Below are 26,022 nucleotides of genomic sequence, written 5' to 3'. Positions count from 1 at the left end.
AACATTAGAAACAGATCAGTCAAAACCTACCTAAAACTCCACAACTACACACAGTCAAAAGCTAATACAAAACTTTTGGCAAGTGTCAGAAAATTACCAATGAGAAGTTTTTCACATAAGCAAAATTAGTGGATGCCCCCAATATTAATATTACCATATATAATCGTCAAAAATTGTACAATTATATCCCAAAATCTTTGGTAATTAAATATTTACTCATTCTAGTACACTACATCACAATTAATCTTTAGTACATTTGGGGAAAAAAATTCAAAATATCTAACAAACTTGTGACAATGAAGCAAAATAGTGTAGTATATATAGCTCACCTACACAAACAGATATATTAACCCATCAAGAAATACATAAAAATTTGACCAAAAACGAGACAGAGAATGTTTCATAAGATGTCCGAAGAAAAAGGTTATGCAAATTTGGCGATGATAATGGTATTGAGCATGCTGATCTACATTCACTCAGCCGATGCAAAAATCTACACGGTTGGAGGCTCGACCGGCTGGATCTTTAACGTATCTGGCTGGGAAACTGGGAAGCCCTTTAAGGCCGGTGACAAACTTGGTACGTGTACTTGAGTTAATTTCCTAAATTTTGGGTGATTTTTAGTTTCAAGAATCAGAGGTTGTTTGTGATTGTCTGAACGAATTCTGCAGTTTTCAAGTACGCGGTGGGTAGACACAATGTGGTTGTGGTGGACAAGGGGAGCTATGATTCTTGCAGTGTGCCGGCTGGTGCACCAACTTATGGTTCGGGCAACGATAAGTTGACGTTGAAGGAAGGGACTAACTACTTCATTTGTGGCTTTACTGGGCATTGTCATGCTGGGATGAAGATTGCTGCTAATGCTGCGTCATTAGCCTCATGATGAGGAATGAGGATGCTTATTGGTTAATTAATGGGACCCATCCATATGATATTGAAATAAATGTAGTTAACTATAATAATTATTTACTTCTTCTTTTTTGTTTTCTAATTTCAACTATATACATATATGATTTTATCATAAATACTATATGATTGTTGTTCGTAGAATTTACGTTTATCGAGCTTAATTAGCCTCATGCGGATGATTAATGGGACCAATGATGTTGTAATCACCAGTCGGTGAAATGTTTGTCGCAATACTTTATCATTCGTCTCATACGGATTTTGCAACGGTTTTTGCTGACGGAGGTTAATACCTAGGTGTGCAGATCACACAAAGATAAAGAAAAGTTACATAGATTTAAAAAGCAACCATAATACATATTTGTGACATATAGAATCATACATGCACTTTGCGCGGTCATCGGAATCTGGAGAAAAAATCTATATTTATTGACTCATAACTAACCAAACCTAACTACATATAATTATTTGGATATGGGGACTAATTAAGCAGCAATGGGAGCTATCTTCATCCCAGCTTCACAATGCCCTCTAATCCCACAAATCAAGTAATTTGGACCTTTCTTCAACGTCAAATTGTCGTTCCCTGAACTATACGTTGGTGCACCAGCCGGCACACTGCAAGAATCGTAGCTCGCCTTGTCCACCACAACCGTGTTGTGCTGACCCACCACGTACTTGAAAACTGCAGTTAAAGACAATCAACAACGATTGGTTTTGATCACAAACAAAGTTATAATTAAGAACCCAAGAAAAGTCAAGCCCACATACTGAGTGTATCGCCGGCCTTGAAGGGCTTGCCCTTTTCCCAGCCAGCAACGTTGAAGGTCCAACCAGATGAGTCTCCGACAGTGTAGCTAGTTGCATTGGCGGTGTGAATGTGAATGTGAATGAGCAGTATGCTCAACATCACTGTGCTTACCAATTTTGCATTACCTTTCTCATCACACATTTTTTCAAACATTTTCTTTTTCTCAATTCTTTTTTATGTATTTTCTGAATCTATCTGGGCTTTGTCTAAATGCCCCCTCATATATATAGGTGTTAGATTTTCTGAATTTCCTAGATTCACTGAAGATTGTGATAATCTTGCGAAAGATCATTGTGAGATGTTGTAATATTATGTGCAATTTCGGAAGATTTTAGTAATATATATTGCATGCTAGTCATGTATCCTTGTGGTGTTTGACTCATTCATGTAATATTTTGGTGGAGGTATGGGTGTTTACTTTTTGACTCTAGACTGAGGAGGATTTCCGACCATGTGAGTTTGTGCTCGTCCACATAAGTTATTATTAAATCATATATGATATCATTATCAGGTGTTAGTCTAATATTTCTTAATTTGTGTGCGTATAAATTCACATAGATGACATGCACAAAATTTCTCATGATTATGTTTTACAACATTTCATTATAACCTCAAAAATATAAGATCGATTAAGATTTGAATCATGTCGTCTGTGTATATATATGAATATTTGTCTCATGATATTATGAGAGTTTATTGTTATATATATATATATATATGATTTATTATTTTATTTATTTTGTGATTTGATATATAGTTATTCATTGAAACATGGAATTAATTCAAATCTTGATGCAATGTGGTCGTAATTAATTTATCTTCTAACTATAAAAAATTTAAAAAAAGAAGAAGAAGAATATGAGCTTAATTTGGATAATTTTAAGGATACAATAAATTATATCATCTTCTCTACGCCACAGCAGAGTAAGGATTCCTTTGGTCTAATGAGATGAAGGAAATAGGGAAAAGAAGATGATCAAAACTGTTATATACAGAAAAGAAATATGATACATATACATGGACTAATTACATTAATTTGAACCCCATCATACTAGAAATAGTATAATATTTAATTATGATAATTTATCATAATTAAAAATAAATAGTCGTAATAAATCGTCATTGACCACGACCACACAATGGTTGTTGGCCGTGATTTTTTGAGAATGTGGCTAAATATTTGTTATGGAACATTTGTTGTGGCTCGTAACCATGGCAAAAAATATTTTTTTATGGGGAATAAATAAAGATTTTACCTACGTTATTCATTTTAAAGTAGAACCGACACTTTTATAATTTTAAAATTTTGATAATTTTAATTTTTTTTTGGTCAAATTAGTTAGAAAATTAAATGTAACTTGCGTATGACTCAATTAAATGATAAGTATATGAAAAATCAATCAATTGCATGACAAATATATCACACTTATTTTATAATCGATTTGAATCAAACCTAATTTGGATAAAAAAATTTCATTAACTTGGAAGCAAAAAGCCTGTCCGTAAAGAATCAAAACCTAAGCACCCATATTACATAAGTCAGTCAAACTCCCCCTCCTGCACAGTTAGTGAATGGCCATGCAATATTACTAAAATCTTCCAAAATTACACATAATATTACAACATCTCACAAGGATTTTTCGCAAGATTATCACAATCTTCAGTGAATCTAGGAAATTCAGAAAATCTAACACCTATATATATGAGGGGGCATTTAGACAAAGCCCAGATAGATTCAGAAAATACATAAAAAAGAATTGAGAAAAAGAAAATGTTTGAAGAGAAAGGTAATGCAAAATTGGTAAGCATAGTGGGGTTGAGCATACTGCTCATTCACATTCACATTCACACAGCCGCCAATGCAACTAGCTACACTGTCGGAGAATCATCTGGTTGGACCTTCAACGTTGCTGGCTGGGAAAAGGGGAAGCCCTTCAAGGCCGGTGATACACTCAGTACGTGGGCTTGATTTTTCTTGGGTTCTTAATTATAACTTTGTTTGTGATCAAAACCAATCGTTGTTGATTGTCTTTAACTGCAGTTTTCAAGTACGTGGTGGGTCAGCACAACACGGTTGTGGTGGACAAGGCGAGCTACGACTCTTGCAGTGTGCCGGCTGGTGCACCAACGTATAGTTCAGGGAACGACAAGTTGACGTTGAAGAAAGGTCCAAATTACTTGATTTGTGGGATAAGAGGGCATTGTGAAGCTGGGATGAAGATAGCTCCCGTTGCTGCTTAATTAGTCAGCCTCCCTCCATCTGGATCATCAGTAACGCCACCTGCCATATCCAAATAATTATATGTAGTTAGGTTTGGTTAGTTATGAGTCAATAAATATAGATTTTTTTTTGGATGAGAGCGGGAAGTGTATATGTATGATTCTCTCTCTCTCTCTCTATATATATATATATATATCATAAATATATATTATGATTGTTGTTTAAGTCTATTTAACTTTTGATCCCGGCCCGTGTGTTTAACATTTTCTCGTATTGGTAGCTGCTTCCTCTGACTATGTCTATGTAACTGTTAAACTCGCATTCTTAATCAACGGATGTTTGCAATAATTTTTATTTTGTGGTATAAATAAATTATAAATTATAAAACCAAACGTGAAAAGTTGAAGTGAAAACGTTAACATAAGCATATGAACTTAGTATTTAAAATTGTAACACATATATAAGCTGCATATACATATAAGTTGGTAAAGAAGTTTTATAATTTCTACCTTATTTAGATCAGTTTATTTTAATTAAACAATTCAAAAGTAAAACGTAAAGTAAAAAAAAATATAGAATTATGGAAGCAGCAGTACTATAAGAAAAAATAAAGTGAGTTGACTTTTACTGTAAAGTAATCCCTTTGTGAAACCCTATATATATACACTTAACTGGCAATTAATTTGTAGGAATATTGCACCATTTTGAAGCATACATATGTATATATATATATATGTGTATGGTGCTCCCAGGAATCCAATGCCCAAAAGCAACATCATCATTTTGGTGTAAAAATGCACTCACCTTTCACCTTTTAATTTAATTCTTTTTCAATAATTAATTAATAATATATAAATTAATTAATGCAGGTCCAAGGTTTTATATATATATATAGATATATGATGTACGTAGGTGCATAGACATGATCCTTTTCTATCCTGATCTAGCTAGCTACTTTCAATGCAAAAATTAAAATCTTAACTAGCACACCTTTTCCATTATGTTTAATTAATATAAGATGTAATTAATTAAGTTACTATATAAATAACCCAAAATTATTTAATTTTTTTGAATTTATATATATATATATGTGTGTGTGCAATTCGCTAATAAAATGAAATAAAAGAGAGAAATAATGAGCACAAGAATTGAAGAAATAAAATAAAATAAAATGATGTGATGAGTGCAAGAAAGAATAAGCATATATATATATATATATACACACACACACAAAACGTACGTACTCTGTATGTGTTAGATGCATGAGGATGGATCCATCATCCATCAGCAGTTTCTCCAGATATATGTATGTATATATGATGGATGATTTCTCAGAGAGAAACTTAGAGAGCTCGTTTGACAAACTGCCCGCCTCCCCAACTCCTCCTCCTCCTCATCATATCCATCATCCCTCTTAATCTTTCTCATCATCATTATTAATTCTATACATATTTATTAATCATTAATACTGCTAATGGAGGTGGACAGAATGCCAAAATAGCTCTGCAACATTCCTCTTGAGAAACCCTACACATCACTTCATCACCAACCAGACACAGAGAGAGAGAGAGAGAGAGAGAGAGAGAGAGAGAGAGAGAGAGAGACTATCAGATGAACTTTCCTATCATGCCCTAGTTGAAGATCTTTTATACATACATACATATATATATATATCTATGTGGTGTCCTTGCTATCTCACTACCATACAGATAAAAGTAATGGAAAAAATTATTTTTTTATGAGTTTTTTAAAATAATTTTAAAATTGAACTGAATTTTCAAAATGATCCAAAAATTTAAAAAATATAATACATTTTTCAATCCCATAAAACCTATAAAATACAAGAATAAACATGTTCAATTTTTTTTAATTTTGGGACCATTTTGAAAATTAATTTCGTAAAGTAGAGGACTAAATGGGTAGAGTTTTTTTTTTTTTTTAATTTTGATATCGTTTTGAAAATTTCATAAAACAGAGGACAAAAAGTGTAGAACTTATGGAACTAAAAGTGCTATGAAAATATCGAAAGTAGTTTTATAACATTAGAATATTCTTATATTTTCAATCTATTTTCAAAATAGAAGGAAATTGGCACACGACATATTGCACATGATTTTATCCGTCAATTTTCTAATGAAAGTTGACAATAAATTGAAAATGAGAACTGATTCCCATAACCAACGGATTGAAACTATATCTAGCCTACGTTATACATGAATTTCATCAAATAATCAAATTAAAAATTTTGAATTAAATATTTATCATGTAATTATTGAACATTATATAATTACATTAACAAATGAAATTAAACCACACGTATATACGATGTGATATTTTAAAACATATATATATATATTAAATAAATGCGAAAATAACTCTCTAACATACACGTAATATATGTGTGTGTAAGGAAGAAACACAATGTGTAAGGAAGAAGTAGTAAGTAGGGTGGGATGGACATGAAAAATAAAGATTTAGTGTGTGTGCTGACTTTTGGGAGAACAGTAGTGGGGTTGATTTATAGAAAGAGGGTGCAAGAGCGTGCATGGTGTTCTGTACGGTTGGTGGCCGTTTCTTTTCCTTGTTTCAATCATCATTCTTACATGTTACCAACTTAAGCAAATTCAATTTTCAGCTTTTGTTCACACAACTCTCAACTTTTCTCCAAACCAAAACACTAAAATTGTAAAGGGAAAGTTATTGTTGCTTTAACATCATTGTATCTGTACCTCAGCCAACAAACAAACTTGTCTTTTCTTTTAGAAAGGGTTGATTTCACATACAAAGGTATTGACTAACTAACATCATGTTTTGACGTCAATGCTTGTTCTTTGAATTAGCTATTATAAGATCAGCATGCCTTATTTCTATCAAACCACTATTATATCATAGTTTTTTACGTTGACGCATATTGGTTCGATTGGTAAGAATGGATTATGTTATGTTAGAAGGTTGTATATTTGATACTCCCAATGAGTCTGTTGATCTGGGAACGAAAGTATGAACTTGCCCGCTTGATTATTAAGAATAGATTAAGTCAATGTGATTATTATGTTGATGGATATGTGGATGCATATTAGTTCAATTAGTAAGAAGGAACTACTTTTTATTGAAAGGTGTATGTGTTGGATACTTTCTATAATTAATATGAAATTATGATTATAAATAATTTACAAATACCTTTATATGCAGTTCATAATCCTTGAAATTCTTCTGTAAATACTTATAACAGTCATTAGATTCAAAATGAGCCAAAAATGTTATAGATTGTTGATGCAAAAAGGTTGTAGATGTAAATGTGGGCTTGGTTTGACCAAAGGATGCTGATTGCTGTTTTCATGTGCCTTTTGAATTGCTGCAAAAGGGGAGTGCAAAATGGAACGCCATTGTCTCCCACTAACTCTTTTAATTACCATTTTACATATGTCAACTTAATTAATTACATCCCACTTAATAACTAGTATTTGATTATGAACTGGATCTAATACACTTAACACTAACCACCTTTAGTTGGCAAAATATATATTGATTAAAATACCCTTAAACATGCATATTTATTTTTACGCAAAATGACAATTCCTTTTCTATAAAAAAATGTCATATTCCTGCACATTTAGAATTAATAAAAAATCGTTTAAAAGATATATAACTCTCACTTTATTTTTGTCTTTCGTATAATTAACTAAAAATTTAAATGAATTTTGGGTTTATATAAAAATATTTAGTAGGATTTACCGCAAGTCCGTTGTCGTCCAGCGGTTAGGATGTCTGGCTTTCACCCAGGAGACCCGGGTTCGATTCCCGGCAACGGAAACCTCTTTTGGAACTTTTTGTTTTAAGTTTTATTCTGCCTCCCACATCGAACAGGGAAATAGATAAGCGCAAGAGATGAGATGTATAAAAACGCCGGCCCAGCAACGAAAAACTCATACCTTTCTCGGCCTTTTGGCTAAGATCAAGTGTAGTATCTGTTCTTATCAGTTTAATATCTGATACGTGGGCCATCGGCTCACATGATATTAAATTTATTTTTCTAGGGGGAAGGCCCATACAGGCAGCTTGCTGCCTGGACCTTCGCGCGTCGCCCATGCGTTGCACTGCTGCACAGGCATGGCGCACCCCAACAATTCAAGTCTAAGTTCTTTGTTCTGGATGATCTGCCGACTAGCCATGTTATGAATACACTACAATCAAGTGGAAAGAAAGAGGGAATCTGTAGATCCATAATATAAAATTTGGTAATGAAATTCAAGTGGTCTTTGATGCATCAAGTGGGAACTCGATAGGATGGATCAACCATGGTCAAGATGAAGAGATTGCCCTTGTCACCTCTTGATACCCTGCCACAGGATATTTTGGAAATCATGCCTAGTTTCCACGGAAGAAATGATTACATGAACACAAATCCATTTAGTTATACTGTCAATTTTGTTTTGCTGAGTGTTGTTGGGAGTATTGTGTAGAAACATAATTGTGTATCTATTGTTTTTCCAGGATAATAGAATAGCAAACTCGGAAAGGTGGTCACTAATGAAGAAGCCGAGTTTAATGTAATTGAGTTTGTCGTCTCACCTTAGCTCTTCATCCAAGTAAGTAATTTCAAGCTCCCCACGAGCTCGTCCAGGAGCTTTAATAGGTATCTGTCAACAGAGCCAGAGAACATGAAACTATGAGGACTCAACAAATACAGTTTGTTTGAGGTGGGGGGTAATCTGAAGAGTATTGCATAGTTGGTAAAAGATGCTACGTACAAATCCACCAATCTTGAAGACATCAAATTGCACAGCGACCTTCTTTGGATTAAGAGGTGTTAAATTTGCTGTAACCTGTAGGAGAGTTAAGTTGGTCAGGTTGGGGCGGACTTACGGCAGATAGTCACCAATATTGGCGCCTGTAACAGAAGTATATGTACTAGAAAGCAAATAGGCTATATGATCTTTATTAATAAAAGGAATAATCGGTTAGCTTTTCCATCTTTAAAATGCTTTGCATTCTACAATTTCATAAGACACAAAAGAAGAGTATTATCCTCAAACATTTTGCATTCAGCCACATTCTTAGACCGAATGAGAATCAATATATCTAGAGAACTTGGAGGTTGCATGAGATTCGCCTTGGACTTCATCAACCATCAATAAATCATGACAACCTAAAAGACACAGTCTTAAGCACATTCCATATTTGACATGCTAAATGCTTTATGGATATTTGAGCTACATAAAAGCGAGGAGTAAAAATGGAACATACACATCAGAACTTGAGTCTTACCTGATTGAAGAACGGCCATGATTCCATATTTTGAGCCCGCAGCGTATCAACATTGATAGCTTGAAAGTTTCTTCTAGATCTTAAGAACTTGGGTCTCTGCTCACAAAGTCAATGTATGAGTAATCTCAATGCATACTGGCATGAAAACAAAAGCACAAAAAGCAGCAATATCAATGTTGATGGCTTCAAAAAGTGCTTACATGAATGAGAAATTAAAGACAGCTTGAAACATCTATTTTTCCACAGTCGACTTTTATTTGGTATATTAGTATGCTTGGAATCCTAAGATAAAGGAAAACATGCAAGCAGAGGAATCACCAAGGACAAAGCATTTTAACTGGTTAAATCCTCAAATGTATCTTAGGACTTGAGGCCAAGTCTTGATCTGTTTGTTTGATTTTTTTTCTTGATTTAGATATGTATAGTTGGCCATGTGTAGCTTGTGTAGATCACACGTGATCCAGTCCACGAACAAGAAATGGTACCATGATACTTATCTCACCTACAAGTTTCATAACCATTTTTAGCTAAAATATATATATATCAAAACTGACTCATCAACAAATAAAAAGAGACATACCTGTGTCTGCAAAATCGATTGTGAAGTCGTGTATATGAGCTCCCATTTCCCGTTTAGCAAATCAGACTTCAGCGGCTCTTTTGTTGGACTAAGTGCTTCTAGTTTGCGAGCTATCTAACTAAGGAGAAAGTCCATAACGAAAAGGGAGAGGATACAGTTAAATTTAGCCAAGAAATCGAAATAATTCCTCTATCCCAGACGACGTCAGCTGATAAAATGTACCACATGGAACATATTCATTGTTCTGGAGAAATTGCATCTCCTGGATTCTAAGTTCTACAAACACTAGAAGAATTATAACATTTAACTACAGTTAATTGTTATGATTAATAAAAAATAGCCGTAGCAAATAATTATTGATCACGGACACATAACGGTTGTTGGCCGTGGTTTTTTGAAGAATGGCTAAAATATTTGACATCCTTTTTTTATCAGCTCTTAGCTGTGGCAAATAATTTTTTTTATAGTTAAAAACTCAGTTTTTTGCACCGATTTTCCTTAACCGTAGTTAACATAGAGATATACATATGAATCTTTTAACCATACATTTTATCCGCAATTCTTGGAGTTCCAGAGTTTTGATCACAAAAGTATAAACAGATGATAAGGAGAAAAGTATGCAAGCCTCCAGGCATTATCACTTAAACTAACAGAAACTGTTTTCAAAAAGTGTAACCCAATTGCACGAGACTGAAAATTAAGACATTCACTATACACCTGATCAATTTTTTGCTGGTCTTCCGGGGTGGCTTCAGCACCACGATCAAGGGTTGCGATGGCTTCAAGAAGCTCTTCCTTAATGGCCTCAGCACTCTTAGTCTTGTTGTTCCCCAAGAAAGACGTGAAGAAGGAAACCTGGGTTCTCCACTTATGCTGTGCAGCAGGCGGCGGAGTGGCGGCGATGGTGGTTGAGAGATAGTGGTTATGATGGTTGGCCGGGAATGAGACGGCGGCGATGGAGTGAAGGAGCCTGGGAAGTGAGGAGGAGGAGGAGGTGCCGGCGGGAGAGGATTGAGCGGTTAGAGACGGCAGTGGTGGCGGAGAGAGTGTGGATAAGGCCATGGGATTGCTGGCTTGTGGCGGTGGTTGTTTGAGCGCATTTGTTTGGTGAGGTAGTTAATTAGTTTGGTCCCATGATGAAACACTGCACATTCTTGTAATATTTTACCTCTTATTCTGATAACACTGTAATAAGAGAGTAAATTACTATGTGCTCCTACCAGGTTTGCGTAATTATGAGTAATTTACAGTATTTAAAAAATTAAAAATGTATTTTTTAAAAAAATAATAATTATCTAATAAATATTCTTATAATAGATAGTGACTAGAAGTAATCGTTAGACGATAATTAATTTTAAAATATATTTATAATTATGATAAATTTTATAAAAACTCGTTGTAATTTACCCTTATTTTATTGCATACTTTTAATCTTAAGATTAATCAATTTCAATATATATAATGGTAAAGTTATTACAAATTTTTATATTGACTATTTTAACTCAATGATTTAATTCTCGATCCATAACTCTTGATATATGTTGTAGTTTACAATCTGCGATTTTAAATAGAGTTTTCCATGATACGTAAAAACACAAGCATTGTTTATGTAAAAGTGTTACTTCCTTAAGTAATGTTGAGTGCTCGCAGGGTTTGAGAAATTTCATCCACTTAATTAACATTTAATTTGAATTTTATAAAATGAAATGCAGACGTCAGTGTACAGAATTTGAATTTGGGTGCAAAACATTTGAGGAAAAGATCCTAAAAGGGCTCTCCACATGTTCCAAAAACAATCACAGTAATGCAAAATTGCCACAGCAAGAACCATCCTCTCAATTCTCAATAACAAAATTAACTACACAAATCAAGAATTGAATCACAGCATCGCCGGAACGCCAACCGCCGCGGCCAATGCCGTCAACAAAAGCTTCCACAGTCGAAACATTCCCTCCGACGTCCCCATTGCTCTATTACAAGTAAGCTGATTGTCGTGAAATGTGCACTGCGTTTGGTTCCTAGTCCAGAACGAAAAAACGCAATGTTAGACTGCCGAAAATTAGACTATGTAGTCGAGAAAGGAAAAAAAAGGACATGCCTTGAGGAACAAAACGACACGACGTAATCAGTGGCCGAGCATGTTATGATGCTCGTGGGATCGTCGTGAGCAAAGCTGTAAGCTGCAGGGCAGGCTGTTTTGAAACTTCTTGAGTAGTTTGTGGGCTGACATGCCATAGGAGTGGAGAACGCCCCCCTACAACAATACTCATCGGTATCAAAAACGCTGCACGCACTCTGGCAAGCCACAGTCCTCCCGTCTGCCCTCAATGTTAGCTCGGGCAGGCAGTTAGGCCGAAGGTCAGCATCACAACCTGCAGAGCTGCAGTTCCCTTTACCACCTACCGGTTTTACTACGACGGGCAGGTTGAACCCATCAACCAGGCTAACGTCGTAGTAGTCAATATCTCCAAGTGCAAATTCAGCTATTGAAGCAGGGGGGTGGCCTGGCCCTGTGCACTGCAGGCTACTCCCACATCCACCTGTTTGGCACGTACCGTTACCGTTCTTATCGAAATTGCAGCCTGTCCGTGCCCATATTCGCCCGTTCCAGGCCGGTGGAGCTGTGAAGACGGCAGACTGAGTCGGCTTCAGAGAGAAGCCTCCACCGCTGAAGTTGTTAGGCGTTATCCCGGGCCATATTGTCTCCTTGCAGTAGTTAATGATGGTGAACTTGACGCCTTCGGACAACCTTATCCCTGTCAACGTAGCAAGAAAAATTAGTCACAACTATATGTAACCAAAACTAAATATATAGCAGCAGAATTCATACAAGAAAATATGAAGATGAAATTTCACCTGATGCAATGACAAGAAAAGCCAAGAAAAATGCACCCAAGTTGAAGGCCATTTCCTTAACTTGGTAAGGACTAAGACAGTAGTAGTCTTGTCTGTGTAGTGAAGAGAATGTTTTATATGAGTAAGTGAGGAGGGAAGTGCAGAAGAATACGTGTGGAAGAGAGTGAAGTGAAGAGATTGTTTGGAAACTGTGGGCAGACAGAAAGGCTTCCTTTCTTCTTCCATAATCAACTGATTCCTTACCTCTTAGAGCATTTTCCATCTCCAAGTCTTTTTGGACAATCTTTGTCTTTTTTGCCTTTGCTTCTTCAACTATTTTAGTGTGTGCTTGCATTGCATCATGTGTGAGAAGCTAACTTCATTCTTTTGTTATTGTTCCTATGACTTGTTCTTTCTTGGCTTCAATTTTATTTCACTTTTTTTTGTTACCCTTTTATGAATAATTTTAACTCAAATTAGGTTTGGTAAGACCTATTATATGACAAATGCGGTGTGTATGAAGAAATTAGAGCAAAAAATTTAAAAGTTTTCAATTTATCAATTATCTTGAGAGGGGATAAGATGAAATTACTTAAATAGCCCAAAATCGCGTGCATTCCCCCGAAATTCGCGGGAAATAAAAAAAATAAGTTAAGTGCTATGAAATATAAAAATTGGGGGGTGATTTATAAAAAAGAAAAAAAAGGATTGAGGGACAAAGTGCAAAACCATCTAAAAATTGAGCTGTCTACTTTTGAATAATATATTGAGGTAGTAGTGTGTGTGAACCCATGAAAATGAGCACCCACTTTCAGCTTTCATCTTATCTTAAGCATAACCAATAATTAAATTTAATGCTATTGCATCTGCCTATTAAACTAATCAAGACCCTTTCTCTTGGTATCATAAAGGAATCTTCCTTTCCTCTATCATTTCCTTTTTCTTGTTTTCTTAGACAACAACTCAACATCTATCAAACTTCAATAACCTCAACCCAAAATTAGAACATTGCTCCAATTAAAATTTGCACTATTACTCAAAAATTCTGCAAATTTAGTTATTGTTTTTAACTCTCCCACTACAAACTCCTCATCTTCATAACAAAAATCACCACATAACCCTCACAAACATGCACCAAAACCCAAATCAACCATTGCACAAGTACAAAAAGCCCCAACATCATTTGTCAATCTTCACCAAGATACAAATTCATACCGCAATTGGAATTTGAATAATAAACTAAATTCAATATAACCAAATGATGAATGGATCCGTGTGATCGAATTAACTTGATTGAATAAAGTTTTCGATAACTTCTTAATTCCGCTTGCTAGATTGATAATTTCAATAAACTGGCCATAGTACGAGGGTGGTTGGGCAAGTCAGCCCCCATCGTTTAGTATTTGTGAAGTGATTGATTAAATTTGAACCATCTAAGAATATAGAGTTTCATAAGTTGAAAATGATCAGGAGATTTTAGCAGCCTTATCCAGCAGATCAGACCTCTTTTTCTTGGCATAATTCTTGCGATGAAAGTCAAAAAACAGAGCCAAAAGTGAGGCATTGAAAACCCCATTGAAGCACCAACCCCATATCCCCTCGCAGCCCGGCCCCTTCATATGGTAATACACCATCCAACCCGATATCACGAAACTGAACAAGAACTGGATGATCTGAAAGTCCGTCACCAACCTCTTCCACCACGGCCGGATCCCCACCGCCGAGAGCAGGTAATACGAGTACATCACCACGTGCACCGTCGCATTGGTCACCAGCGCCACCGGGAACAGCGACTGCGACGTCGCCAGCCAAACGTAGCACATGACCACCACCACTGCGTGGTGGTAAACGTGGAGGAACGAGAGCCTCCGGGAACGGGACCCGCTCAGGAGGATTAAGAGTGTGTCGAGGAATTCCAGGATCTTGGAGAAGTAGAAAACGTGGGCCCAGAAGAAGGAGGGCCCCCGCGGTGGGGTGTGGTTCACGGGGAAGCAGAGGGGCCAAATGGGGTAGTCAGGCGGCGTTTGGTGGAGGGCGGAGAGGGTGCAGCCAACGGCCATAATGAGGGAGAGGAGACATAGGACGAGGTTGTGGACGACGGTTATGAGGCGAAGTGCGGCGGAGGAAAGGGTGGGGAGGAGGGGGAAATGGCTGAGGGAGAGCGTGAGGGTTAGGTAGGTGACAACGGCAACGGCGACGAAGAGCGGGGAAGCGCCGGGTGTTTGGTTGGGTATCCAATGGTAGTGGGTGATAAATGGGTGGTCGACCAGCCAGTAGTGAATGGTGGCGTAGAGCGTGTCCATGACGCGCCGCCGCGGAGGGGAGGTTCAGGAAGATAGGAAGATGACGTTGGTTGGGTTTATATGTGCGGTGTATAGTGTCCAACAGGGGTTTTGAATTTGATGATTGATGGTTCGGTTTGAAAAAATATTAAATGTAAGGACAGATATAAGTCCACGTCGCCTTACTTCATCCTTGGAATTTTCTGTCGGAAGACGACACCCCTATTTTCTATTTTTTTTTTTTTTATTAGGAGAAAATGCTTCATTTCGTTTATTGCTTAGACAACTTAATTCAATTAACAAAATTAAACTCTCATGAGTTAGAATTCTATTAATATGTGGAATGTCATTTTAATTTTAATAAATATAATTATTTAATATTGATAATTTGATATAATTATTATAATAACTATCAATTATTGTTATATATAAAAATTTAATATTAATTATTACAATCAATTTATTTAATAAATAATAATTTACCATTTTCATTTCACTAAAAAAGAAAAAATAGGTAGTTGGAAACTAATGTCAAAACAGCACACGAAGTTAATTGATATGTTGAAAATAAGACTTGGCTTTGGAACATCCAAAATGATAGGAAGGAAATTCAAAGGGAGTTAACATATATATCCTAACGCACTTCAACAAGAACAGAACAATAGAACATCACATCTACCATCAGACTTCCTTAAAAGTACGTTCTATCTGCAATCCACAAATTTATTGCACTACATTATCATCAGTGACAGTAACCACACAATCAGCAAAAAAGAATTGGTGAATATTGCGATAAATCCTTCCCAAATTTCATTACAATTGTTTCACTGCCAAATCCAGCATTCGTGTACGTCTACTAGGCTGCAAAATTGAAGAGTCTGATAGCAACTAAACGGAACGTGCGGCTTTTGTTTCAACTTGTAGCCACCTTCCTTCTAACGATTCTCTTCCTCCGAGCCTTTGGAGGAGGTGTTTCCCCCTCCATGTTTGAGTCGGTTCGTCCCTGTCTGATCCCGAGTAGCCCGAGCCCAGAAACAATAGCATTCTTGGATATGAACCATTTTGAAGATGACTGGTTGGCTCCTTCTGAAGGTCTGTTGTAAGCAGCCTTCAAGAGGTCGTCTGACTGAGCCAACGGATCAACCTCCACACCCAACCAAGCCAATCTAGACGTCTCTCCCAACTGAACGTTCAGGACCCTGCATGAATTTCAGGGGTAAGATTTTATGTCCTCATAGGCTACAATAAACAATCTAAGTATGCAGAATATTCAGCATCCTCCAGAAGAAGTTTCATGAGACTGAAACAGATTGCATGGCCGATAAAAACAGGTCCGACATGAAATCAAGAGAGCAATGAGCAAGAAAAAGAGAAAATGCCAAAACAAGGATCCGAAGGTCGTGGAATGACAGCCCTGCAGAAGACTATCATCCACCAAGAGAGAGAGAGGGAGCTTCAGCGTGCGATTAATTAAGCTTTCACAAACAGAAAACAAAGGTATCATATGCGCAAACCATATACAGTGATCTATGAATAGTTAGAATAAATACCTGAGGGCTGTGCTAAAGAACAGAGCCACTCCAATAACATCAAAGTAGTTGGTAACTGCTCTGTCAAAACCACATAAGAGCTGATATCGCAAATTTGCATAAAGACCAAGAAAAGCTCCATAACCAAGTGCATTGGTGCTCACAGATGGAACGGTCACTGATAACCTAAGGAACCATCAGTAGCAAAACAAGAAGATGAAAACGTCAAGAAACTTCACTATAACTAAAATAACTTTATATTAGGAATGAAAATATTAGGATTATGTTTTAACATATTAATTTTTTTACCTTCCCTCCTTTCTACTGGCAGCAAGGTTTGATATGGCACCCTGTGCCGCTCCTGCAGTAAATCCCACCATACACAACTCTGCAGCTTTGTAAAAGAAGGACTGAAGTCTCTTTTGGAAGTCGAATTCTCTAAGCGGATAGCTCTTTTCAAAAATATTGTTTGGGAGCTTCTGCAGTGTATTTTGCAAATCAAATTGGAAGGTATTTCCATATGAACGACAGGGGGCAAGTGACCAAACAACAATGGCATTGCAAGCCGTCACAGTGAGGACGTTGATCAGGGCAAGATCCCATTCCTGCTTTATCCTGCATTAGAATTTCAGGTGTTTACGAGCCCAGAAGCAAGTAAGCAGACAGCTATTTTCTTTTGTCATTGCAAGTCTAAAATGTACCTCTCCTTCCGATTCTTGATCTCCCACCAGACAGAGCAACCAATTGTAGTTGCCTGCTCAAGAAGCAGCCTGTACAAAAAGGCTGGATCGGCAATCATCCTGTCCGGACAAGGAAGTTCAGCTAAATTATCAGGCAACTAGATGAAAATGTAATCTATGCTTCAAATGTTGTACTCCACTAACAACTACATGGAGTAAAAGGAAATAGCAAGTAAAACGCTGCAGCGGCTCAACAAAAATATTAAACAGCAAATGGTATCCAATTCACAGCTGCAGCCCACATCTGAGATTTTACAAACCTCTAATAAAACAGCTAAAGAAAAGAGGCCATGAAAAAACCACAGGACTGTAACATTATCTCAGCAGATTAGTTTCCACAATTAATTATAAGTTTCCTCCAGTTCCAATTCAAAACCAGTCCCAGCTAATTCAACAAGGACATCATCAAGAAGTAAGAAGCTTCAGCATGTCATACCATTCGGTTTCTGGTATTTACACAGTTATCACTATTTCCAATTGAAGTCCTGCAAGTGCAGATGAGGAATATATGTGAAAAACATAGTAGTCCCTAACTTCATCGTTATAGGATAACTAAAATAAAACCCCATATCATCCTCATGCACTATAACTTTTTCATCAATAGACTCTTTGCTTCGAAAACCTATGAAGTTTCCAAGCTCAGCTCCGAACTTGCAAGATGTCTACATATATCGTTAAAACCGCTGTTCACATACACAACTATTCATGGCTGGATGGTCATACGAGATCCAACTAATATTTTTTACTTTTTTTTCTTTGCTTCATGAGCTTAAACCATTTCAATAAACTTTCCAAACCATGCCCAGTGCTATTGCATTCCTTCTAGATTATGCGGCCTTAATTCTATTAAACCCAGAGAGTGGAAATAAAATCATGCAAGGAGATGAGTCCTAAACCCAAGCCAGCATCCATCAACCACAAATATATGTAATACACCATTAAACTGCTAGTATGCCACATGCTTACTCTTAGGGTCCCGGCATAAAAGTTTAGACTGCTTCACAGCTTTTGAACATCTATATCGTGATGCCCAATCCATATTACTTTTCACCATTTCCCAATCTCCACTTCTAGTAACAAAACAAAAGGGCACAAGGGAAGCTCATTAAGTTCAAGAAAGGCTGTAATTGGATCTTCCAGTGTCCAAGGCCAAGAACATCTAAATCAACTAGTATGATGAAGGAGCATTAAAACTGGCATTTTCTGACTACATGCCAAATGCCAGATTCAGATTACAACATAAGTCCTCATGCTATGAAGAGAAAGCAATCCAAAAAAAAAAAAAGGAAAAAATAAATTAACTAATCTTGAGTTTGGATGTACTGAAGTTGATAATAGAAAGCTTTAAACAGACCTCCCAATAAATGCTCTTGACAGTCCTTGGGGAAGAGACCGAGAAATGAACCTCGCGGTCGTAGGTCTGGCATTGATTGCCAGAAACTTCACCATTTGGGCAGAGCTGACCAAACCCTGGAGCCAATTTGACATCAGACTGCAGTCCTTAAGTTATCCACTACAAAATAAAGAAGAAGAGAAGGTATAGCATTACCATTTCGTAGGCTTGACGAAATCCTGCGGGCAAATCCATCATTGTCTTTTGCCACTCATTCAGTACAGCATCAACAAACTTTCGATCAAACAACTGCCAAACAACACCCACATTAGACTATGAACATATCAGATAAAATAACTAAATAGATTATGGTATGGACAGATCAGTTTGTTACCTCTGCTAGGATGATCCTTCTCCTAAATGGTCCACCTTCATCTCCTTCATCACCCTCATCAAAGTCATCAAAGTAATCATCATCATCACCACCATCATCACCTCCATCACCACCTCCATGACTAAGACCCTTCCCAATGTTACCACCTCCTCCCCCAGTCGAAAGCTGTCATATTGAAGAAGAAGCAAATGTTAGTTTGGCAATAAAGATAAAGCAAATGTTAGTTCGGCAATAAAGATAATTAATATTAAGCAATGTAAGAAATCTACTAATGAAACCATATCTAGTGGATTTTCCATAAATTTAGTGTATACCCATCAAAAGTTAATTAGAGCAAACATTTGAAGGAATACAAATTCTTCAATAACATTATGGTTTTCCTATTCAGTAATTTCACTATGTTCTTCAGTAATCTTATAATGGTCTAGTACTCTTAAATTCATCATTTCTAGAACCCCAAAACTGAAAATTTAAAAGGTAGGAGCCAATTCTCCAAACAATCAAAACAGAAAATAGCTCTTGTACAAAATGAACTTTACATGGACCACCAATTTATTAGCATTTCGAAGTTATAAAGGATGAACTTCATCCAGGAGTGATGAAAAGAGCGAAGAACCAGTATTGAGCCCCCACAGTGACACACAAGAAGAAAACCTCAAACTCAAATACAAAGATCAAATATGTCGGTCAATCATATCAGGCAATCTCAAGTAGACTACAAATACAATTCGCTAGAGATAATTTTCAATATCCAGTCTATGCCCTCAGGTATGCAACTCTATTCAGTCAAAATTAGGCGAACGCAACAAAATCATTTAGAAAACTAGTCACCATAATAAATTAATCTCTCACCAGTTTTCTTGTTAAGGATAATATGGTGCAAAATTAGACATATTCATATCTATTACCTCAGGACTAGACTTGGTTTGCTTCTGCGTCAAATCAAGTTTCGATTTTTCCAAAGTTACCGCACCAAACGCACCGTACTTCCCCTTCATAACCGGACCAAAATCCGCAGTGCTAGAAGAAGTCGACGACGGAGCATCCGCGGCCGGAGGCGACGCCTGAAAGCACCGCTCCAGACTGGCAACAGCGTCGTCATCAACCACCGCCGAAGATGACGCCTTGACAGTAAAGCAACACCTCCGGAGCTTACCGGCCACCGCAGGCGAAACCGTAGACCTGAAAGTGGCGGTGGTTGGCAGTAAGGATTTGGATGATAAGGTGTTTGGGGTTGGTGCCAATGGCATAATCTGGGCTGTCTGGAACACCGAATGAGACATCTTTCTTCTCTTTTTTTCTTCTGATTCTGACTTCTGTGAATAGGTTTAGAATTTGAAGATTAGGGTTTATCTTTTCATGGAGAAATGGATATGGGGTTCCCTTCTTTTTTTTTTCTCTCTTTTTTTTGGGTTTATTCTTTGGTAAAACTTCTCTCAGTTTGAGAGAGAGAGAAAGAGGAGAGAGAGAGGAATTAAGGGTGAGGGTGGAGTTAAGGTCTTGATCAAAAACGTGCTCACTATGCGACAAACTCAACCCAAACTCAGTTTTGAGTCGGCTCGGAATGCGAGTTTGGTAGACTAAAAACACGTGATTCCTCATGTTCTCAAACCAAACAAACGATGTTTAAATTAGCATTTGTTATAATCATAATTATTTTGTTATTATATATAAAATTATAAATATTCCCAGTATGAATGATCTTTTAAAAATATTTTTATAATAATAATATTTATTAAATGATCTTTAATTTTAAATAATAAAAAATATATTTTTAATTATATAAAACCTACTAAGAGTTCATTATAATTTATCGAAAAATAAAAAATAAAGAAGGCTTTGTTACCTGACATTGTTATTTTACTTTTTAACTTAAAAAACTAAAATAAGTGTCTTTTTATAGAATTATTTGTTCAAATAAAAAATAAAAATATATAATAATAATTTATATAATTATCGACCACGTATCTATAGGTCTTATTTTGACTCCACAAAATTATAAGTGTAAATAAAACAAATTTGAGGATTTTATTCTTTTTTTATTTCATATACATTGTGTTTTAAATTTAAAAATAGAAGCGTCGAAAAGATCATTTTAAATGTTAATTATTTATGTACAATAATTTACCAAACAACAAATTTAATTACGAAAATTTTAGTTTTAATTTAAATTAATTATGAAATAAATAAGTATAATTTAATTTAAAATTAATCAATTTGGTCCGGATTCAATCGAAGGTGAGTTGTGTGTCATTTCAGACCCAATAGTTGAAATAGATTATTGTGATTGAACTATACAGGCCCATGTAGAATTTATACTTTTGTTTCTTTTTTTTGTTGATCGTAATCGAGTACTAAAATGTACATAATTTCGATTTTTATTTCTTGACTTGAATTCAATCATAATTATACACACTATTCTCTAATACTAAATGTTGTCTTTCATGAATAATCGTATTAACTTAATTCGTGACGATAATATGTGACTATTAGATCGATAAATCATTCAAATTAAGAACAAAAATGGGCTGCTTTTTCTCTATGAAAATTAATCTGTAAAACCATTCTTACAATCACTGAACCCCTCTTTTGAGGCATTACACTAGGTTTTATTTTTCTTATTCTTCGTTCTTTCTTTATGATTGGATCAAATGTTTAGGTAGTTTGTGCATCTAACTTTGTACCCAATCATCCCTTTCGTCCATTACCTGACATGGAAAAGACCAGACCAAGAAAAGGTCCGAACAAGCTCAAACAACCTTTAGTCTCCTAAACAAGCTATTCTTTTCTCTATTCACATCACAACTTCTGCCCATGCTTGTATAAAACCCTTAGTTCACATGCCTTCTTCTCCACCTCTGGTCACCAAAAATTCATCCTTATTTTTAATCAAATTAAGTATGTCTGTCGTTCGGCGCTCTGGTATTATTATTAATGGGGTTTCAAGAATCCGAACATACCATTACTATTGGTGTCGACGATGTCAACGTTCCATTAGAACTACAACCACTAATCCTGCTGAAGTATTGTGCCCCAGTTGTTTAGGCCAGATTAGGCATGAGCTAGACGTTTCACGAGCTCGGCCCCTCTTGGAATCCCGTCTAGAACCATCTCCTGGCGCACGTGTATTAGATGCATTGGCGCAAATGTTGGATCCTCCCACTAGACAGCAACAAAACTATGGCCCGAATCATGAAAATCAAAATGGTAATCGTCGAGCCTGGATATTACTCCAATTCATAGGCCCTGATCAACCATCCGAACCCACTCCTCCTTCAGAGAGTATGCAACAAAACTATTCTCCTGATCAGGGAATGACTGAGCTCATTCAAGAATTGACTCAGAACGACCGGCCTGGCCCTCCTCCGGCCCCTGAATCAGCCATTGAGGGCTTGCCAGTGGTTGAGTTGAGTTCTGAATATCTGAAAAATGACTCTTGTTGTCCTATTTGTAAGGATGAATTTGAGGTTGGGGCTCGAGCCAGGGAGCTTCCTTGCAAGCATTTATATCATTCTGAGTGCATTGTCCCATGGCTACACATCCACAACACTTGCCCAGTTTGTCGCCAAGAGGTACAAGAATCGTCTGACAACAACAACAACTTCCAAGGTTATTACAGGGCACAAGAAGGCAACACAGATCCTGAAAACTGGAGCTGGATGGATCTCTTCTCATTGAGGCCCTTCAGTTTGGTGGCAAGTTGGGCACAACTCTGTCTTGATTTTCTTGATGATGCATTTAACAACGTTTCCCGTGGAGGTAAAACATTACATTTGATGCGTCCTGACCGTATTTAACAATGATTTTTATATCGTATTTGTAATTATGTATTTCATTTGACTCTTAAATGAAATACAAAATTACAATACTAAATTCAAACTGTTTTAATAACCACCAAATTCTAATGAACTACGAATATATGAATCGTCTCCAGGTAGCTCACGGTGGCGATAACGGGGCACACTTTAAGCCTATTTCTTGCAACTAACAAGGTAATATCATTTCAAGAACGAGGGACTTTTACCCAATATAAGGTATGTGCATTATGCTTTGCTATATCCTGACATAAAGATTATACAACATTTTCACACACAACACATTTCCATACAACATATTCATTGATGGCCTGCTCAAGAAGATTGTTAACAGCTTTGAGTTATAGGGTTCAGGTGCAATTTGACAACTGAGATCATCATATTCTGGAGAACAACTTGAACTGAGATAACTGGAAGCTGTCTGAAACTAATAAAGCTAAGCATCAAATGTTTTTGCAAGGGACAAGGCTTAACTAACTGTTAATAATGCAAGATTTGCCTTTTGTTTCCAAGTTTGAACCAAACGGCTGAGCTGCAATCTTCACAAGTAAATTTGTTCGGGCACCGATGATGAAACGTGGATTTGGATTAGAAAATTCAACACGAGAATATACGATTGCGTCTACGATGTAGAACTTATAAATAGGATTAATTAAATTTCGATTTACGTGTATATATAAATGGGACATATTATTTTCCTTTTCAATTTTTATTTGAATTTATTATAGTGTATATTTGTTAGATGATTGTCAATTTTAAACGATTATTTATAAATTTTTAAATAATAAAAAATATTTTTAATTATATAAAACCTACTAAGAGTGCATTATAATTTATTGAAAAATAAAAAAGGCTTAGTTACTTGGCATGTCATTTTACGTTTTAATTTTAAAAAAATTAAATAAATTAAAACAAAATATCTTTTTATAGAATTCTTTGTTCAAATATAAAATAAAAAATATATAATAATAATTTATATAATTATCGACCCCGTATTAATAGGTCTTATTTTGACTCAACAAAATTATAAGTGTAAATAAAAGAAACTAGAGGATTTTATTCTTTTTTATTTCATATAAATTCTGTTTTAAATATAACGTTTCAAATGTTAATTATTTACTAAATAATTTAATTATGAAAAGATTAGTTTTAATTTGAATTAATTATAAAATAAATAAGTATATTTAATATGTAATTACATGAATTGGGCCATATTCAATTGAAGTAGAGTTGTGTGTGATTTCAAGTTCAGTGGCTAGGATAGACCATTGTGGATCGTAATCAAGTACTAAAACGTATATAATTTCAATTATTATTTCTTGACTTGAATTCAATCACAGTTGCACACACTGTTCTCGAATACTAGATGTTGTCGTTTATGAATAATCGTATTTATTTAATTCTCAATGATAATTATATAATTTTTAGATCGAGAAATTATTTAAATTAAGAACAAAAATGGGCTGGTTTTCTCTATGAAAATTAATCTGTAAAGGCATTCTTACAATCAATCAACCCCTCTTTTGAGGCATTACACTACTAAGTTACAAAGGTTTTGTTTTTCTTATTCTTCTTTCTTTCTTTATGATTGAATCAAATGTTTAGGAAGTTTGTGCATCTAACTTTATACCCAATCATCCCTTTCTTCCATTACAGGACATGGAAAAGACCACACCAAGAAAAGGTCCAAACAAGCTCAAACAACCTTAGTCTCCTAAACAAGCCATTCTTTTCTCTCTTCCCATCACAACTTCCCACCCATACTTGTATAAAACCGTTAGTTCACATGTCTTCTTCTCCACCTCTAGTCACCAAAAGTTCATTCATATCTTTAACCAAATTAGTTATGTCTACCACCCGTGGTTCTGGTGTTATTAGTAATGGGGTTCAAAGAACTCGAACATATCATTACTATTGGTGTCGAAGATGCCAACGTTCTATAAGGATAACAACCACTAACCCTGATGAAGTATTGTGCCCACGTTGTATAGGCCGTTTGGAACCATCTCCTGGCGCACGTGTGTTAGATGCATTGGCGCAAATATTGGATCCTCCCACTAGACATCAGGAAACGACCGTGCTCATTCAAGAATTGACTCAAAATGATCGGCCCCACCCTCTTCCAACTCCTGAATCAGCCATTGAGGGCTTGCCGATGGTGGAGCTGAATTCTGAACATCTAAAAAATGACTCTTGTTGTCCTGTTTGTAAGGATGAATTCGAGGTTGGGGCTCGAGCCACAGAGCTTCCTTGCAAGCATTTATACCATTCTGAGTGCATTGTTCCATGGCTACACATCCACAACACTTGCCCAGTTTGTCGCCACGAGGTACGAGGATTGTCTAACAACGAGAACAACTCCTATCATAACAACAACTTCCATCATAACAACAACACAGATCCTGAAAACTGGAGTTGGATGCCCTTCAGTTTGGTTGCAAGTTTGGCACAGTTCTGTCTTAATTTTCTTACTGATGCAGGTAACAACGTTCCCCGCGGAGGTAAAACATTACATCTGATGCGTCCTGATCGTATTTAACAACAATTTTTATATCTTACTTTGTAATTCTATATTTCATTTGACTCTTAATTAAAATCCAAAATTACAATAATAGATTCAAACTATTTTAAAAACCACCAAATTGTAATGAAGTACAAATACATGAACCGTCTCGATAGGTAGCTCACAACGGCGATAACGGGGCACACTTTAAGCCTATTTCTTGCAACTAACAAGGTAATGTTTATTTCAAGAAGAAGGGAGTTTTAGCAGATTTCAGGTATGTGCATTATCCTTTACTATATCCTGGCATAAAGATCATACAACATTTTCACACACAACATATTCATTGATGGCCTGCTCAAGAATATTGTTAACAGCTTTGAGATTGAGGGTTCAGGTTGAATTTGACAACTGACATCGTCATATTCTGGAGAACAGCTTGAACAGAGATAAGTGGGAGTTGTCTGAAACTAATGTTTTTGCAAGGGACAAGGCTTAACTAACTGTTAATGCAAGATTTGCCTTGTGTTTCCAAGTTTGAACCAAACAGCAGAGCTGCAAACTTCACAAGTAAATTTGTTCGGGCACTGGTGATGCAACGTGGATTTGAATTATAAAATTCACCACGAGAATATACGATTACGTCTACGATGTACAAATCATAAATAGAATTAATTAAATTTCGACTTATGTGCATATATATAAATGGGACATATTATTTTCTTTTTCAATTTTCAGAAGGAGAATATAAATATTTTTTAGGTGTACATATAATAAAGATAATTATAATTATTTTAGCTCAAAA

General features: G+C 36.0%; 9 protein-coding genes and 2 non-coding genes across 25 annotated transcripts; 6 read left to right on the top strand and 5 right to left on the bottom strand.

Moving 5' to 3' along the window:
* Positions 1-23: 23 nt before the first annotated feature.
* LOC105169158 (basic blue protein-like) lies at positions 24-1,157 on the top strand. The gene is made up of 2 exons (XM_011089474.3): positions 24-579; positions 672-1,157. The coding sequence occupies exons 1-2, from the start codon at positions 396-398 to the stop codon at positions 881-883; spliced, it is 396 nt and encodes a 131-aa protein (XP_011087776.1). The 5' UTR covers positions 24-395; the 3' UTR covers positions 884-1,157.
* A 66-nt stretch (positions 1,158-1,223) lies between these two features.
* Positions 1,224-1,928, bottom strand: LOC105169157 (basic blue protein). Its single transcript, XM_011089473.3, has 2 exons — positions 1,678-1,928; positions 1,224-1,591 (listed from the first exon to the last, which is right to left on the bottom strand). The coding sequence occupies exons 1-2, from the start codon at positions 1,868-1,870 to the stop codon at positions 1,392-1,394; spliced, it is 393 nt and encodes a 130-aa protein (XP_011087775.1). The 5' UTR covers positions 1,871-1,928; the 3' UTR covers positions 1,224-1,391.
* A 1,506-nt stretch (positions 1,929-3,434) lies between these two features.
* Positions 3,435-4,163, top strand: LOC105169156 (basic blue protein-like). Its single transcript, XM_011089472.3, has 2 exons — positions 3,435-3,672; positions 3,759-4,163. Exons 1-2 carry the CDS (start codon positions 3,489-3,491, stop codon positions 3,956-3,958), a joined length of 384 nt encoding a protein of 127 aa, XP_011087774.2. The 5' UTR covers positions 3,435-3,488; the 3' UTR covers positions 3,959-4,163.
* A 3,516-nt stretch (positions 4,164-7,679) lies between these two features.
* On the top strand, positions 7,680-7,751 carry TRNAE-UUC (transfer RNA glutamic acid (anticodon UUC)). Its single transcript has one exon. It is a non-coding gene; the product is annotated as a tRNA-Glu (tRNA).
* An 83-nt stretch (positions 7,752-7,834) lies between these two features.
* Positions 7,835-10,930, bottom strand: LOC105169155 (putative plastid-lipid-associated protein 4, chloroplastic). Its single transcript, XM_011089470.3, has 6 exons — positions 10,504-10,930; positions 9,787-9,900; positions 9,207-9,302; positions 8,690-8,764; positions 8,511-8,578; positions 7,835-8,278 (listed from the first exon to the last, which is right to left on the bottom strand). The coding sequence occupies exons 1-6, from the start codon at positions 10,846-10,848 to the stop codon at positions 8,206-8,208; spliced, it is 771 nt and encodes a 256-aa protein (XP_011087772.1). The 5' UTR covers positions 10,849-10,930; the 3' UTR covers positions 7,835-8,205.
* On the top strand, positions 7,867-8,062 carry LOC148787339 (U2 spliceosomal RNA). Its single transcript, XR_016067095.1, has one exon. It is a non-coding gene; the product is annotated as a U2 spliceosomal RNA (small nuclear RNA).
* A 508-nt stretch (positions 10,931-11,438) lies between the features above and the next one.
* Positions 11,439-12,967, bottom strand: LOC105169433 (pathogenesis-related thaumatin-like protein 3.5). The gene is made up of 3 exons (XM_011089824.3): positions 12,643-12,967; positions 11,885-12,542; positions 11,439-11,804 (listed from the first exon to the last, which is right to left on the bottom strand). Exons 1-3 carry the CDS (start codon positions 12,902-12,904, stop codon positions 11,666-11,668), a joined length of 1,059 nt encoding a protein of 352 aa, XP_011088126.3. The 5' UTR covers positions 12,905-12,967; the 3' UTR covers positions 11,439-11,665.
* Positions 12,968-13,847: 880 nt separating this feature from the next.
* On the bottom strand, positions 13,848-15,075 carry LOC105169154 (uncharacterized). Its single transcript, XM_011089469.3, has one exon. The coding sequence runs from the start codon at positions 14,922-14,924 to the stop codon at positions 14,088-14,090; it is 837 nt and encodes a 278-aa protein (XP_011087771.1). The 5' UTR covers positions 14,925-15,075; the 3' UTR covers positions 13,848-14,087.
* Positions 15,076-15,498: 423 nt separating this feature from the next.
* Positions 15,499-20,374, bottom strand: LOC105169153 (plant/protein, putative (DUF3411)). The gene is made up of 8 exons (XM_088884124.1): positions 19,808-20,374; positions 18,900-19,064; positions 18,722-18,814; positions 18,527-18,642; positions 17,134-17,232; positions 16,742-17,047; positions 16,454-16,618; positions 15,499-16,102 (listed from the first exon to the last, which is right to left on the bottom strand). Exons 1-8 carry the CDS (start codon positions 20,180-20,182, stop codon positions 15,817-15,819), a joined length of 1,605 nt encoding a protein of 534 aa, XP_088740250.1. The 5' UTR covers positions 20,183-20,374; the 3' UTR covers positions 15,499-15,816.
* Positions 20,375-21,759: 1,385 nt separating this feature from the next.
* Positions 21,760-24,491, top strand: LOC105169432 (putative E3 ubiquitin-protein ligase RHC1A). 4 transcript variants are annotated; one of them, XR_016066922.1, is made up of 3 exons: positions 21,760-22,658; positions 22,834-22,933; positions 24,371-24,491. XR_016066922.1 is itself a non-coding variant. In XM_088884126.1 (2 exons), exons 1-2 carry the CDS (start codon positions 21,800-21,802, stop codon positions 22,851-22,853), a joined length of 879 nt encoding a protein of 292 aa, XP_088740252.1. In that variant the 5' UTR covers positions 21,760-21,799; the 3' UTR covers positions 22,854-23,450. The 4 variants fall into 4 exon arrangements, 1 of the variants encoding a protein (XP_088740252.1); XR_016066921.1 differs by lacking the exon at positions 24,371-24,491 and adding an exon at positions 23,069-23,450; XR_016066920.1 differs by lacking the exon at positions 24,371-24,491 and adding an exon at positions 23,062-23,450.
* Positions 24,371-25,948, top strand: LOC105169431 (uncharacterized). 12 transcript variants are annotated; one of them, XM_020696087.2, is made up of 4 exons: positions 24,371-25,043; positions 25,195-25,215; positions 25,394-25,494; positions 25,656-25,948. In XM_020696087.2, exons 1-3 carry the CDS (start codon positions 24,501-24,503, stop codon positions 25,445-25,447), a joined length of 618 nt encoding a protein of 205 aa, XP_020551746.2. In that variant the 5' UTR covers positions 24,371-24,500; the 3' UTR covers positions 25,448-25,494; positions 25,656-25,948. The 12 variants fall into 12 exon arrangements, 6 of the variants coding, with proteins under 6 accessions (XP_020551746.2, XP_020551745.2, XP_088740254.1 ...); XM_020696086.2 differs by having other exon boundaries at positions 25,615-25,948; XM_088884128.1 differs by having other exon boundaries at positions 25,595-25,948.
* Positions 25,949-26,022: the final 74 nt, after the last annotated feature.

The sequence above is a fragment of the Sesamum indicum genome, linkage group LG8, assembly GCF_026168435.1.
Source record: "Sesamum indicum cultivar Baizhima isolate 11 linkage group LG8, ASM2616843v1, whole genome shotgun sequence".
NCBI lineage: Eukaryota > Viridiplantae > Streptophyta > Magnoliopsida > Lamiales > Pedaliaceae > Sesamum > Sesamum indicum.
The sequence above is the reverse complement of the archived record's forward strand: the minus strand, read 5'-3'. Positions and strand labels throughout refer to the sequence as shown.